This window comes from Peromyscus leucopus, unplaced genomic scaffold (genome assembly GCF_004664715.2).
Source record: "Peromyscus leucopus breed LL Stock unplaced genomic scaffold, UCI_PerLeu_2.1 scaffold_1261, whole genome shotgun sequence".
Lineage (NCBI taxonomy): Eukaryota > Metazoa > Chordata > Mammalia > Rodentia > Cricetidae > Peromyscus > Peromyscus leucopus.
Window position 1 is genome coordinate 27,685 of NW_023504404.1, and position 15,299 is coordinate 42,983.

Here is a 15,299-nt window from a genome sequence, read left to right on the forward strand (position 1 = left end):
CTCTGCTTCATAAATATAATAATTATTTCAAAATTTAAGCATAATTGATATAATGCTCAATTATAATTGAGTAGAAATATTAAAGTCAAGAAACACCTTTGAGAACTTATTTCAGTAGCATGCACAATTTCCAAGACTTTCTGTACCAATTCACCTTCCTACCAGAAATGTGTTACTTTCTTTGTATCTTCACTGTTATTTGACATTTGCTTTATTGATAAAAACCATTCTGATTTGAGTGAAACGGATTAAAGACATTCTTTACATTTTCTAATCTCTTGTGCCTAAGGATATTGAACATTGTTTCATATATCTATTGGCCATTTATATTTATTCTTTGGAGAATCATCTGTGGTTAATTTTTCTATATGTTGATTTTATCATTTGGTTTTTGTGGGTTAAGGTTTTGGTTTAGTATAGATTCTCGATACTAATATCCACCAAACATACACCTGACAAAGATTCTCTCCTGTTTTCTAGTAAACATTTAAAAATATCTAATACCATTAGTCATCAAGTAATGCCAAATTAATTATAATTTGAAATTTCCTCTCAACCAAGGAAGGATGGATAATATTGAGAAAATAAGTGACAGCAAATTCTACCGATGTGTCTAAAGTAGAATCTTTCATCATTATTGGTGGGAAAGTTAATGCTGATGCAATGGAAATCAGCGCATTGACTTTTTAAAGAACTAAAATTTAAAATGGAAATAAAAAATATTCACAAAAATTATGGATTAGAATCTTCCTCAATATCCATGAACTAATGATTAAAATAGAAATCTGGTAAATATACACAGCACAATTGCATTTGCCAGTGAAGAAAAAGGAAATCAGTTTTCTGGATAATCGGTAAAACTGGGAAACATTTTTGAGTGAGGTGCTCAGGCTCAGAATGGCAAACTTCACATTTTCTCATTCATATGAGGATCTTTGTTCTAAATTTTTGATAAATGGGTTTTAATTTAGTATGGTTACATATACTATCATAACTTGAAAACCACTTATAATAGGTATGGCCAACATGAATTTTAAATAGTTTTGTTAAATAATATCTGAGAAATTTTCATCCGTGTATGTAATATATTTTAATGATAACCAAACTCATTCAATGCCACCAGACACTTCCCAGAACCATAAATAATTCTCCCTCCTAAGTTCAAGCCCTCTCTTCAATTAACTAATAACTCAGCACAGAGTCTAACTAGTATTATAATGTGTATCTGTGTGTAGGACCATCCCCTTGGGGCATGGACAACTTATTATATTCCATCTCCACAAAGAAGAGTGACCCTCCCCCAGTAGCAACCATCTATCAGAAGGTTCCAGCCAGGGATAGGGACTCAGAAACTTTTCTGCCATCCATGCTGGAATTTTTGACTAGCTTGATTTTGCATAAGTTGTGTGTAAAAACACTGTTCCTCTGAAACCAAGTGTCCAGTGTTTGTGTCATGTCAGGAATGTCAACATTTCACAGAACTCCTTCCCATCCTGTGGCTCTTAAATTCTTTCTGTTCCCTCTTCCATGATATTCCCTAAGCCTTTGATTGGAAGTTAATGCTGATGACCTATGTACTTACAGTACAGTGTTAACATATCTTCCCAGTTTGATTTAGTGGTTGATGAAGGAAAACCCTTTAATAATAGCACACAACTATTTCTGGCTAATTCACAAAAGAGATCCAGCCTCTCAGATAGAGACATTTACCACGTTATATAGACCTGAGACTTATCCATCCACACATACCAGCATCCTTGAGTCTCTCTCGGGTTCCAGGTTAAAGTTTGAACAATTTAAACAGAGACAGAGGACTGCAAGTCTGGCCACCTGGGCAGATTGGAGATTTGCACAGCAGGGATATAGTCAGAATCATTTCTTAACTACACCCATGCTTTCCTTTTCCAATAGTTGTTACCTAGGATCATGTTGCCCACCTGGAATTTTATGGAAAAACACTTGATGGTGGTGTCATCTGCTCTGGCCAGAGCTTCCCTATAGAGACATACTCTTTAATTTGGGAAGGAGCTCAATGACTGCTTGTAAACCAAGATAGTTTCCTTTTGTTGTGGAAATGGAGCCTCATTGGAGGGCAGCCCTCATAAGCTAACATTTACAGAAGTTGTTTCCCAGAGACTGTAAACTTCCAATTATGCTATAGATTTTTCTAACAAGTCAGGTCATGATACCACTCATCTTACAATCAGATTAGTGGCAGTGTTCCTTTAGCTAAATTCTATTTTGAATAACTTATTTTTTCTAAGTTAGTTGATATTGAAGCCTTCACAGCATCATTTTTATTACTTCAGGGTTCTCCTGCATCACTTCTGGGTGTTCAGAGTCTCATATTCTCAGTGTGTGGAAAAGTTATGAGTTCATACAATTTTCCCAGTCCCTGGGAAGAAAACTTCTCTGACAAAGTTTGACAGCAGCACAAACTAAGTGTGTAAACATAGATGTGTGGAAGGCAGTTTGTCAGTACAGCCATTGAAAACAATAACACCAGCATTTTCTCCATCCCTAGGGCCCATGACCTTCCCAGACCTGGACTTCCAACAAAGCTACAATATAGATACTAAGTCCCTCCTGTGGGACAAACCTCAAACACAACAAGAAATTCATTCATCATCCCATAAACATCACGCCACGATTTAACCAGTGGGTTCACCTTACTGGTAGCTTGATATTGACAGTACCATGCTTGACATCTAACTCAGATCTATACGAAAACAAAAGCCATGGTTGTGTTGTTTTGTTTTGCTAAAATCAGTGTTCTAGAGCTTCCCGAGGATACAGGCCATTGCTTTTGTTCTTGGTTATTCCCCAGATCAAGATGGTAAGACCTCATTGATTAAGAATTCATACATTCTGGATACAGGACATAAGAAACTCAAGCTGGAACTGATTTAGAAATGTTCTTCTAGCTTACCAGTATTTGTATTTCCAAAAGAGCCTGTGCAGAATACAGAGGGTGAAAAGTCATCAATAATATTTCCCAGATGTGCACAATCTACAACACTTCCTTGGCAAGACAGATGTGTTCATTGGCAAACAAGTGGCAAGGCTCTTTTGGGGTAACCAAACTTTCTATTATTTGAAATTGTGTGATGAGACAAAGGAGGTAATACATTCCTGGTTATCATATTTTCAATGAAAATACAATCTTTATAAATATATTCTGATCACAGATCTCCACTTATCTCCTCTTGAATCTAATCTTACTTCCTTACTTTAGAAAACAAAAAAGCAAATAAATCAAAACTTAAACACAAGAAGCATAGATACACACACACAACACCAACAAAAACAACAACAGCAACAACAGAAAACTCACGATAAGCAAAACACAAGGTAAAAACAAAAAATAAAACAAAGCAAAAAAACAAAATGGCAAACAAACAGCAACCCTCCCCCAAACCCTAACAAAGCATATGAGACAACACATCTCCGAAAATATCACTGAGTTTGTTTTACATTTGCCATTTACTGCTGGGCATGTGGCCTGCCCTTAGGTGTGGCTTCTGTGCCCACAGAGACACTATTGGAAGAATATAGTTTTCCTTTGTTAACAGTTGTCATTTGGACACATCTGTATTAGGGATGGGGGCTTGTGTTACCTTTTCTTCTCAGCACTGGGACTTCACATAGCTTGTACCTGTGCAGGAATTGTTCGTTCTGCTACACTGTGTGAGTTCATGTGTGTGTCGGTCCTGTTGTGGTTGGAAAACAGCGGCATTTTCTTGGTGTTTTCAATCCCCACTGGCTCTCACATTCTTTCTCCCACACCTTCTGCATTGATCCCTGAGTCCAGAGTGGAGGAGTTTGATGAAGACATTCCATTTAGGACTGAAAATTTACAACTGTGGAGTGCTAAGCACTAAATGAACATGGATAACACCTGCTCCAAAGATTAAGGTACATCAGGAAGATGAGATTGATAGATTGTAATAGCTGGAATATGGAGAAGAATGCCATGAAATGTTATCTTTTGATGTGACAAGGCCATCCCAACCACCATGAACAGTAAGAGGATTTGGGCAGCATGCCTAGGGAGTCGGTTTTAGGCTGCATCAGATAGCTAGCTCAGCATGAGCCAGGGGCAAGCCAGTCAGCAGCTCTAGTTTCATCAGTTATTTTCACAGATACTATATGTATTTTTGTGACAGCTGTTCTTTGTATAAGTGGCATTTGGTTTCATCTTGAAGATATTTTAATATAAGTGTCTATAAATAACAAAACTAGGGTAAAGGGTGCTGCCTGTTGTACTGGGATCGTATGGGACCCACGAAGCATTAAAACAATGTGGCTTTATCTGCCATGTGATTGAAGCAAAAATGTCTGCAGGACACATCAAGTAGAGCAGAGAATCACACATGTCTCTTCTTTTCATATTGCAGGCGAGGATACTTCTGACTCTTCATGTTGAGCAAGGGTATGATAATGGATGGGTAAAGTTAAAGGAATGGTTATTCACATTCTCATTATTCACAAGAATCCTACAGGAAAGTATGTACATTTTAATCACACATTTTGTGAGGTACAGCTGCTCTCACATAAATGGTTTTCCAATGAAAATGATGATTTTTCTATTGATAATGAGGTGATGAGTGGAAAATAAGTAACTTTTGCCTACTCTGCAGTCATGTTAGAGTTAATGTGAGGACTCTTGCCTAGAGGGCCACCTAGGTAGGGCAACTCTTCCCTGAAGCAAAGTTCAGTTGCAGGCAAGTAATTATCAGGTGGAGAAACAGCATGGCTCACAGAGAACTGGGCCCTGAGCCCCAGAGCTCACTGCTCAGCTGGAGACACCATGTCATTATCACCAAAGTGGCCTGTCATGGAGGAACAGACTGTGTGAGTCCTTCATCCACAGAATACCTTGATTGAGCAGAAAGATTCCCAGATCAACCAGGTCCTTCCACAGTTATTAAGAGCCTATGAAAAAAGACAGAGGGAGAAATCACAGAAAGTGGAACCTACCTTTCCTGATAACATTCCCCAAGTTCCTACAGAAGCTACAGCCTGGGGCTCAGCTGAGTTTAAGGTAAGTGGTTTATGTCTGTTTAGAACAAGGGTCAGAAGTTTTCATAGATGAAAAAGTATAATCGCCAATGCGATGATGAACATAATTGATTAAGTAACTCAATCATGTAAAAACACAAATGAGTGAGGTCTGTGCCTGATGTGCACATTTCTCAGTGAGAGCAGAAAGACTGGAGATCTGTTAAGGTGCATGGGTAACTGAGTGTGACCTTACCTCTCTCATGGTTCTTCTAGTCCCAAACACTGTCCCAATCAGAATACCACTGAGGCTTTGCCCTGAATCTCATGAGAGAGAATTCCGCAGACCTTTGTAAGCATTTGATCCTGGTTACCTCAGCAGAGTCATTTCTGCAACCAGAGGTGATTTTCTGCATTTAGTTCCTATTAGACTGTGTTTTATACATTTTTTTTTTAAATTGCATAACAACAGAACTATGTTTTCACAGATGTCACAGACATGTATAGACTATAAATGTACAGAGCATTTTGAGATGCAGTTCGATGGAGTGACAGCTGAGACCTCAGAACCAGTACTCAGTTATGTCTGCAACCTGTTCCTGCTGTCCATTCTCAATGTGCGCTCGGCGCCCCCTGCTGGTTCTGAGCGCTGTTGCGGGGTGTGTGTGTGTGTTAGGATTTACACTGAAGGCCCCTCTCACTGTGTCTCTAACACAATAATGAAGGGAGGTGTCTTTGGCTATTAAACTAATCATTTCCAGTTAGACGCTGCTTTTGGGATCATCTCTTGAGATGGTGAATCTGCTTTTCGTAGATTCCGGATAGTATGTTGCATAATTATAAGCTTTGGCTCCAATTTGAGCAACCCATTCCAGTCCCTTCCCTGGAGCCTGGTGGACCCAGTCCATCCAGCAGTCACTGAATGTGAATCCAGAGGCTGAACGGGAGGGCTATAGGGAACTTCCAAGCTGCACCAAGTCTCCCTCCGAGACTACCAGCTGCACCTCACACTAGACACCTGCAAACACGGAGAATCCTGTCAGTAGACTGACACAAATGTCAACTCCATGCTGAATGTTTTGCGTTCAGTGATAATCACTGAATGGGAAAACCAGTGAGTACAGAGCTGGGTGCCTCTGTCAGAGCTGTAGGGTCAGGGCTGGTTTTCATGAGCAGAGAGGAACATTATTTGCATGTCTTCCTGCTATAACATGAGCTCAGGAGTAGTCCAGATTTCTGAGATGAAATAAGGAACAAAGTACATTTATAGCATCAAAGCCTCACTTATTGTCCTGGGGATATAGTTCAATTGATAGAGAAATGTTTAGCATGCCAGAAGCCCTCTGTTCATTCTCAGGAGAGAGGTGGGGCAGGAGAATTATGTTTGAGTTATGCTTGGGCAATATGAAACTGTGTCTCAACAAAGAAAAGGGAAGGAATGAAGAAAAGAAAGATTATTAAGTATAAATTTATAGTTATAAATAGAAATACAACTTTGCCGCCTAATTCTATTGTGCACTGTACATGTAAACTCCTCTGTTGTCTTAGCAGAAGTTATTAAATAAATTCATAGGAAATCATGCCACGAAAAACTAAAATATGATAATTTAGGGGACATTATATAATATTCAGTGAATAATGAATGAATACATTAAACTGAATTAACCATGTGTGGCTGAGGCCATAGTGCAACAGTTCAACATACCATGCATAAAGTTCAAACTTTGATTCACAAAAAGTAAAGATCCTTATTCCAGAAATATAAATACAATTGGAGACTATTTTTGATCAAAATAAAAACACATTCAAGACCTGAGTTTACCCCTCAGCTTCTCCACAGCTGACCTCCCCCACCATCCAATGCAGGTCTGCCCCCTGACATGATGGCACTCCCAAATCTTCTGTTATTTCCTTATTGCACCAGTAGGCCCATTTGTTCCATTCCATATCCTTCTGACCTGCAAATTCTTAAGTACTTACGTTTTGTTTAAATTTTATTTTATTTTACAATACTATTCAGTTCTACATAACAGCCACAGATTCCCTTGTTATCTCCATTCCTGCCCCCTCCCCTTCCCCCAAAGCAAGCCCCCCATTCCCACCTCCTCCAGACCAAGGCCTCCCCCGAGGACTGAGATCAACCTGATAGACTCAGTTCAGGCAGGTCCAGTGCCCTCCTCCCAGATTGAGTCAAGCGTCCCTGCATAAGTCCCAGGTTTCAAACAGCTAACTCATGCAATGAGCCCAGGACCTGGTACTGCCTAGATGCCTCACAACAGATCAAGCCAATAGACTGTCTCACCTATTCAGAGGGCCTGATCCAGTTGGGGGCCTCTCAGTCTTTGGTTCATAGTTCATGTGTTTCCATTCATTTGGCTATTTGTCCCTGTGTTTATCCAACCTTGGTTTCAACAATTCTCACTCATATAAACCCTCCTCTTTCTCACTAATTAGACTCCCAGTGCTCCACCCAGGGCCTAGCCATGGATGTCTGCATCCAGATTCCTCAGTACTTGGTTGGGGTTTCTGGCACAACTATTAGGGTGTCTGGCCATCCCATCACCAGAGTAGGTCAGTTCCGGCTGTCTCTCGACCATTACCAGCAGTCTTTTGTGGGGGTATCTTTGTGGATTTCTGTGGGCCTCTTTAGCACTTTGTTTCTTCCTTTTCTCATGTGGTCTTCATTTACTATGGTCTCCTATTCCTTGTTCTCCCTCTCTGTTCTTGATCCAGCTGGGATCTCCCGCTCTCTTTCCCTCGACCCTCACTGTTCATTACTCCCACTCATGTCCAGGCTGTTCATACAGATCTCATCCATTTCTCCCTCATTGGGTGATCTCTGTGTCTTTCTTGGGGTTCTGTTTTACAGGTAGCCTCACTGGTGATGTGAGTAGCAGTCCAGTCATCCTTGTTCCACATCTAGTATCCTCCTATGAGTGAGTTCATAACATATTTGTCTTTCTGAGTCTGGGTTACCTCACTCAGGATGATTTTTTCTAGATCCATCCATTTGCCTGCAAACCTCATGATGTCATTGTTTTTCTCTGCTGAGTAGTATTCCATTGTGTATATGTGCCACAATTTATTTATCCATTCTTCAGTTGAAGGGCATCTAGGTTGTTTCCAGGTTTTGGCTATTACAAACAATGCTGATATAAACATAGCTGAGCAAGTGCTCTTGTGGTATGATTGAGCATTTCTTGGGTATATGCCCAAGAAAGGTATAGCTGGATCTTGGGGGAGATTGACTCCCAATTTTCTAAGAAAGCACCATAATGATTTCCAAAGTGGTTGTGCAAGCTTGCATTCCCATCACCAGTGGAAGAGAGTTCCCCTAGTTCCACATCCTCTCCAGCATAAAGTGTCTTCAGTGTTTTTGATCTTAGCCATTCTGACAGGCGTAAGGAGATATCTCAGAGTTGTTTTGATTTGCATTTCCCTGATGATTAGGGATGTTGAGCAATTCCTTAAATGTCTTTCAGCCATTTGAGTTTCCTCTGTTGAGAATTCTCTGTTTAGTTCTATAGCCCATTTCTCAATTGGACTGATGGTCGTTTTGATGTCTAATTTCTTGAGTTCCTTATATATTCTGGATATCAGTCCTCTGTCAGATGTGGGGTTAGTGAAGATCTTTTCCCATTCTGTAGGCTGTCGCTTTGCCTTGTTGACTGTATCCTTTGCTCTACAAAAACTTCTCAGTTTCAAGAGCTCCCATTGATTGATTGTTTCTCTCAGTGTCTGTGCTACTGGTGTTATATTTAGGAAGTGATCTCCTATGCCAATGCGTTCAAGATTACTTCCTACTTTCTCTTCTAGCAGGTTCAGAGTAGCTGGATTTATGTTGAGGTCCTTGATTCACTTGGACTTAAGTTTTGTGCACGTTGACAGATATGGAACTATTTGCAGCCTTCTACATGTTGATATCCAGTTATGCCAGCACCACTTGTTGTAGATGCTTTCTTTTTTCCATTGTACACTTTTGGCTTCTTTGTCAAAAATTGTACGTTCATAGGTGTGTGGGTTAATGTCGGGGTCTTCCATTCAATTCCATTGGTCCACATGTCGGTTTTTATGCCAATACCAACCTGTTTTTATTACTGTAGCTGTATAGTAGAGTTGAAGTCACGGATTGTGATGCCTCCAGAAGTTGTTTTATTGTATAGAATTCTTTTGCCTATCCTGGGTTTTTTGTTTTTCCATATGAAGTTGAGTATTATTCTTTCTAGGTCTGTGAAGAATTGTGTTGGTATTTTGATGGGAATTGCATTGAATCTGTAGATTGCTTTTGGTAAAATTGCCATTTTTACTATGTTGGTCCTGCCTATCCATGAGCATGGGAGATCTTTCCATTTTTTGACAACTTCTTCAATTTCTTTTTTTAGGGACTTAAAGTTCTTGTCATATAGGTCCTTCACTTTCTTGGTTAGTGTTATCCCAAGGTATTTTATGTCATTTCTGGCTATTGTAAAGGGTGATGTATCTCTGATTTCCTTCTCAGCTTCTTTGTCCATTGTATATAGGAGGGCTACTGATTTTTTTTATTTGATCTTGTATCCTGCTATGTTGCTGAAGGTGTTTATAAGTTTTATCAGTTCCTTAGTTTTATCTTTGGGGTCATTCAAGTATACTATCATGTCATCTGCAAATAGGGAAAGCTTGACTTCTTCCCTTCCAATTTGTATCCTCTTAATCTCCTTATGTTGTCTTATTGCTCCGGCTAGAACTTCAAGTACTATATTGAATAAGTATGGGGAGAGTGGACAGCCTTGCCACATTCCTGATTTTAGTGGAATTGCTTTGAGTTTCTCTCCATTTAATTTGATGTTGGCTGTTGGCTTGCTGTAAATTGCCTTTATTATGTTTAGGTATGTTCCCTGCATTCCTGATCGCTCCAAGACTTTTATCATGAAGGGCTGTTGGATTTTGTCAAATGCCTTTTCTGCATCTAGTGAGATGATCATGTGGTTTTTTTCTTTGAGTTTGTTTATATGGTGTATTACATTGATCGACTTTCGTATGTTGAACCACCCTTGCATCCCTGGGATGAAGGCTACTTGATCATGGTGGATAATTGTTCTGATGTGTTCTTGGAGTCTGTTTGCCAGTATTTTTTTGAGTGTTTTTGCAGCAATGTTCATGAGGGAGATCGGTCTGTAGTACTCTTTCTTTGTTGTATCCTTATTTGGTTTAGGAATCAGGGTAATTGTAGCCTCATAAAAGGAGTTTGGTAATGTTCCTACTGTTTCTATTATGTGGAACAATTTAGAGAGTATTGGTATTAACTCTTCTTTGAAGATCTGGTAGAATTCTGCCCTGAAACCATCTGGTCCTGGGTTTTTTTTTGGTTGGGAGACTTTTAATGACTGCTTCTATTTCCTTAGGGGTTATTGGACTATTTAAATAGTTTATCTGGTCTTGATTTAACTTAGGTATGTGGTACCTATCCAGAAAAATGTCCCCAAATTGGACCTAATAGATATCTACAGAACATTCCATCCGAACAAAAAAGAATATACCTTCTTCTCAGCACCCCATGGAACTTTCTCTAAAATCGACCACATACTTGGCCACAAAGCTCAACAGATACAAAACAATTGGAATAACCTCCTGTGGTCTATCAGACCACCATGGTTTAAAGTTAGATTTCAACAAAAACAAATACTACAGAAAACCTACAATCTCATGGAAACTGAGTAATGCTCAACTGAATCACCAATGAGTTAAGGAAGAAATAAAGAAAAAAATTAAAGACTTCCTAGGGATCAACGAAAATGAAGACACCACATACCCAAACTTATGGGACACTTTGAAAGCAGTGCTAAGAGGGAAATTCATAGCACTAAATGCCCACATAAAGAAGTTGGAGTAATCCCACACTAGTGACTTAACAGCACACCTGAAAGCTCTAGAACAAGAAGAAGCAAAGTCTCCCAGGAAGAATAGACGCCAGGAAATTATCAAAGTGAGAGGTGAAATCAATAAAATAGAAACTAAGAGAACAATACAAAAAAATCAATGAAACAAAGAGTTGGTTCTTTGAGAAAATCAACAAGATAGACAGCCCCCTATCCAAACTAACCAAAAGACAGAGAGAGAGAATCCAAATCAACAAAATCAGAAATGAAAAGGGGGACATAACAACAGACATTGAGGAAATCCAGAGAATTATCAGGTCATATTTCAAAAACCTCAACTCCACAAAACTGGAAAACCTAAAAGGAAGAGATTGCATTTATAACCAACCCCATTTAAATAAAAATAAACATTTATAAATAATATTTTGGGATTTGGGGTGTAGCTTCTCATACTACTTCATGCTGGTTGGGGCACTGGCAATTGTAGATGAATTTCTAAACAGTCTTATTAAATAAGAAACACAGAGCCAAATACAGGGGTGAAAGCTGTAGCGATAAAATTGATAGTGATAACCGCCAGCTAACCTTAGCTCACTACCCCGCGCTGTAGCTTCCCAAGAGAACCAGCTTTTTTCTGTCTAACCTGTGCCTTTATTGCCTTGCTGTTCTGCTTCTCCTTGGCTCTAAGCCCAGCCCCTCACTTCCTCATCACTGCCTGTCTGTACAGAACTCGAGGTCACTATGGTTGGTACTGGGATTAAAGGCCTGTGTCACCATGCTTGGCTGTGTCCTTAAACACACAGAGACTCTGCCTGCCATGTGATTGGATTAAGTGTGTGCACTACCACTGCCTGACCTCTGTTTATGGCCAGCTATGACCTCTGATCTCCAGGCAAACTTTATTTATTAACATACATTTCAATACAAATAAAATATCACCACAGGTAATCTTATGGGGATCCTGAGAAAATTAAGAATTGTAGTTAAATCATGGCTGTAGCAGTCTGTGAGGATGGATCATCTCAGCCAATTGCTTTGAAGTTGATTTTTGGATGTTGTATCATTTAGGCCATGGTGTCGTCAGAGACCTTTCAGGGAGTCTTGGCTGATCAAACCATATTAACCTAGAAGCAATCCACAAGTTCTCATCTTCTGGGGAACCTAACCTGTGGAACCTCTTTTCCAAAGCAACCTATCATTAGGTAAAATTTTAAGTCAAAATACCTTCAATATAAATGTGTTTGTGTTTGTGTGTGTGTGTTTAACTCAGCAGTCTTTAACAATCAAATGTCTTTCTGTAGATAAAAATCACAATATAATCCAGACTCAGTGTGTGATTTTCATGGCTTAAGTTTTACTGTCTCTTTAAATGCTTTATTTTTTAAAACATCTATTTGTATAACTGCATATATTCCTTTGTCTTTACATCCTGCTGTCAGGATGTAAAGTAAACGAGTAAATATATTTAATGAAAAAAAAGAATGACTTTTTTTTAACTGAATTTACTGCCACTTGAGGATAGGTGAAAGGAGAACCACAAAGTCAAGGAACTAATGTCCTTAGGAGCAGCTGAGATGTTTGTGGAAAAATTACTCCTCAGCCCACAGGAAGTGGGTTGTCCTTCCTCACTGCACATGCTTCTGGGCTGAGGTCCAGGACTGGATGTGTACTTAGTGCCTGCTGCCACAGAGACACTTCTGGCCCCTACAGGAAGGTTTGTTTATGTTTGGACTCACACTGAAGTTCCATCACTGTGCTTCTAGCGCAGTAATACACAGCTGTGTCCTCAGTGGTCACAGAGCTCAGCCTCAGGGAAAACTGATTCTTTGATGTGTCTACTGTCATAGTTACTCGGCTCTTGAGAGATGGGTTGTAGTTGGTGTCTCCATCTCTATAAATTTCACCCATCCACTCCAGCCCTTTCTCTGGATGCTGACGAATCCAAGTCCACCAGCTACCACTGCTAATGGAGTAACCAGTGACAGTACAGGTGAGGGACAGTGACTGAGAGGGCTTCAGCAGACCCGGCCCCGACTCCTGCAACTGTACCTGGGACAGGACACCTGTGAACACAGAACAACAGTGATTCAGGAGCTCAGAACCAGCAGACCAAAGTTTTCCATTCCATCCCCATAGAACTCACAGCTGGGAACCGTCAGCAGGAAAACAAAGACCCACAAGTATTTCATGTTCTTGGGGAGGAATTCAATGCAACCCAGAAACTACTCTCCAGGGTGTAGAAGGCTCTGAATTTAAGCAGATTCTTGGCCTCTGGCATCATTCTATAGATTTGCATATGGGATGTTCTTATAAATAAATATATAGAGCAAGCTGTAGGTCCCACTTTCATAACCCGTTTGAGAAGGCTGAAAACTAGTCTCTCTGAGAGCATAGCTCTCTCTTATTCAGTTAGTCTCACAGGCTCTTGACACGCAAGGGGAAAATGTACACAGGTGATTCATTTATGGCCAGAGTGATCATCTACACACACAATAAACAAACAAACAAACATACATCAATAAATAAATGTTGAATTTCACCCTTTATACAGGATGCTCCAGACTGGGCACAGGGTGACCATATTTGAAAGACCAGCTGAACTATTAATGTTATTATACCTGCTGGAATATAGCAGTGAATTGAGCACTAGGTCTGAGTATACGGGACAGGGATACCCGCTCCACCTCTGCTCATGGCTAACCCACTCTAAGGCTAGTGTCATCACCTACCATTAGCCCAGAGTCCTCCCTACAACACTGACTGATCAAAACACAATTCTCTGAAGTGTCTTGTTGTCCTGGCTACTACATGTTCATACCCTTTTCTGTGCAGCCTGGCTGTAAATAGTATGCATTGAGTTTATCAAAGGAGAGCACCTGTGAATGGATACCAAATCTGATCAGCAATAGTAGAGTGAAATAGATCAGTAGTGTAATTAAGGTAATAAAGTACTCATACATGAAATCCTCAAAATTCAAAAAAGAAAAAGAAAATGAAGTGGTGCTGGTTAAAGCAGAGGAGGAGAGGAGTTGTATAGGAGAAAGTGGATGAGGAGGATGATAAGGAGGACAAGGATTATTATGATGAGGAGTGGGAGGAGAGGGAGGAAAGGAGAACATGAGGAAGGGGAGAAGGAGGAGGAATGGGATACACCTTAAATACAACTCCAACGCCGAAGTCTTGGGAATCATTGTGGCAGGGAGTGGGGAAAGATGATAAGAGACAGAGAAACAGGGTGATTGCTGTGAGATAATGTTTCCTAGGAATGCCCAAACCTACACCCAGAACATCTCACCAACATGAATACATAAGCAGAAGCTGAACACGGTTTAAAGCTTCATAGCCAAATTGTACCTCATCAATGCAGAAGTTTGGGCCAAGATAAATGCTTGTTCTGGGTACTGTCATATGCACGATGGAGTGGTAGAAAGCATCGGTAGCCTATGAAAACTACAGGCCAATAGTAGCCCACCATGATGGCAATGTGGTGGTATTATGTTCCCCAAAGTATTGTGTACCCTAATAAACTTATCTGGGGTCAGAGTACAGAAAAGCCACTAGATACTTAGGATAGGCAGTGGTAGCACACACCTTTAATCCTAGCATTCCAGAGGCAGAATTCCATGTGTTCAAGGATACAGCCAAACATGGTGACTCATACCTTTATTCTGGAAAAGGGAGCCTTTAATCCCAGGGAGTGATGGTAGAAAGCAGAAAGGTATATAAGGCGTGAGGACCAGAAACTAGAGGCATTTGGCTGGTTAAGCATTTGGCCGATTAAGCATTTGGCTGATTAAGCTTTCAGGCTTTTAGCAGCAGCTCAGCTGAGACCCATTCTGGATGAGGACTCAAAGGCCTCCAGTCTGAGGAAACAAGACCAGCTGAGGATCCAGCAAGGCGAGATAGCTGTGGCTTGTTCTGTCTCTCTGATCTTCCAGTATTAACCCCAATACTGGCTCCAGGTTTGATTTTATTAATAAGAACTTCTAAGATTCCTGCTACAGATGGCCAACATTCTAAACTGTTTTCACACAGTGATGAACATCCTTGAGTAGAGAGGTGTAGCCCAGCTGCAGTAAGGTGTGGCCACCCATCTCAAGATAAGGCACTTCACCTACTCAAAAACAATAATTACAGACAGGATAGGACATTCTCACAAAGAGTCAAGTGTGGCAAGAAACATCTAAATTTGGAGGGTTTGCGCAATTATTGTTAAATCATTCAATATCAAATGCTGACAGTTTTAAACAGTCTCAGTTGCAAACACAACTTTATTGGAAAAATATGACTGTGAATTCTGTCTTGAGCTCCATGGGTAGAGGCAGAGAAAAGTGATTCCGTGAAATCACAGTATTGCATGATCAGAATAAGTGATGTCTACATCTCTATTCCTGAGGTCAGCAGGGGGAGGAGAACCAAGGGAGCAGAGAGCCCTTCGGTATC

At 40.2% G+C, this 15,299-nt stretch overlaps 1 gene segment (V, D, J or C); it reads right to left on the minus strand.

Moving 5' to 3' along the window:
• Positions 1-12,560: 12,560 nt before the first annotated feature.
• On the minus strand, positions 12,561-13,085 carry LOC114687600. The segment is given in 2 exon segments: positions 12,561-12,919; positions 13,000-13,085. Coding segments are annotated over 2 exon segments (405 nt in total).
• Positions 13,086-15,299: the final 2,214 nt, after the last annotated feature.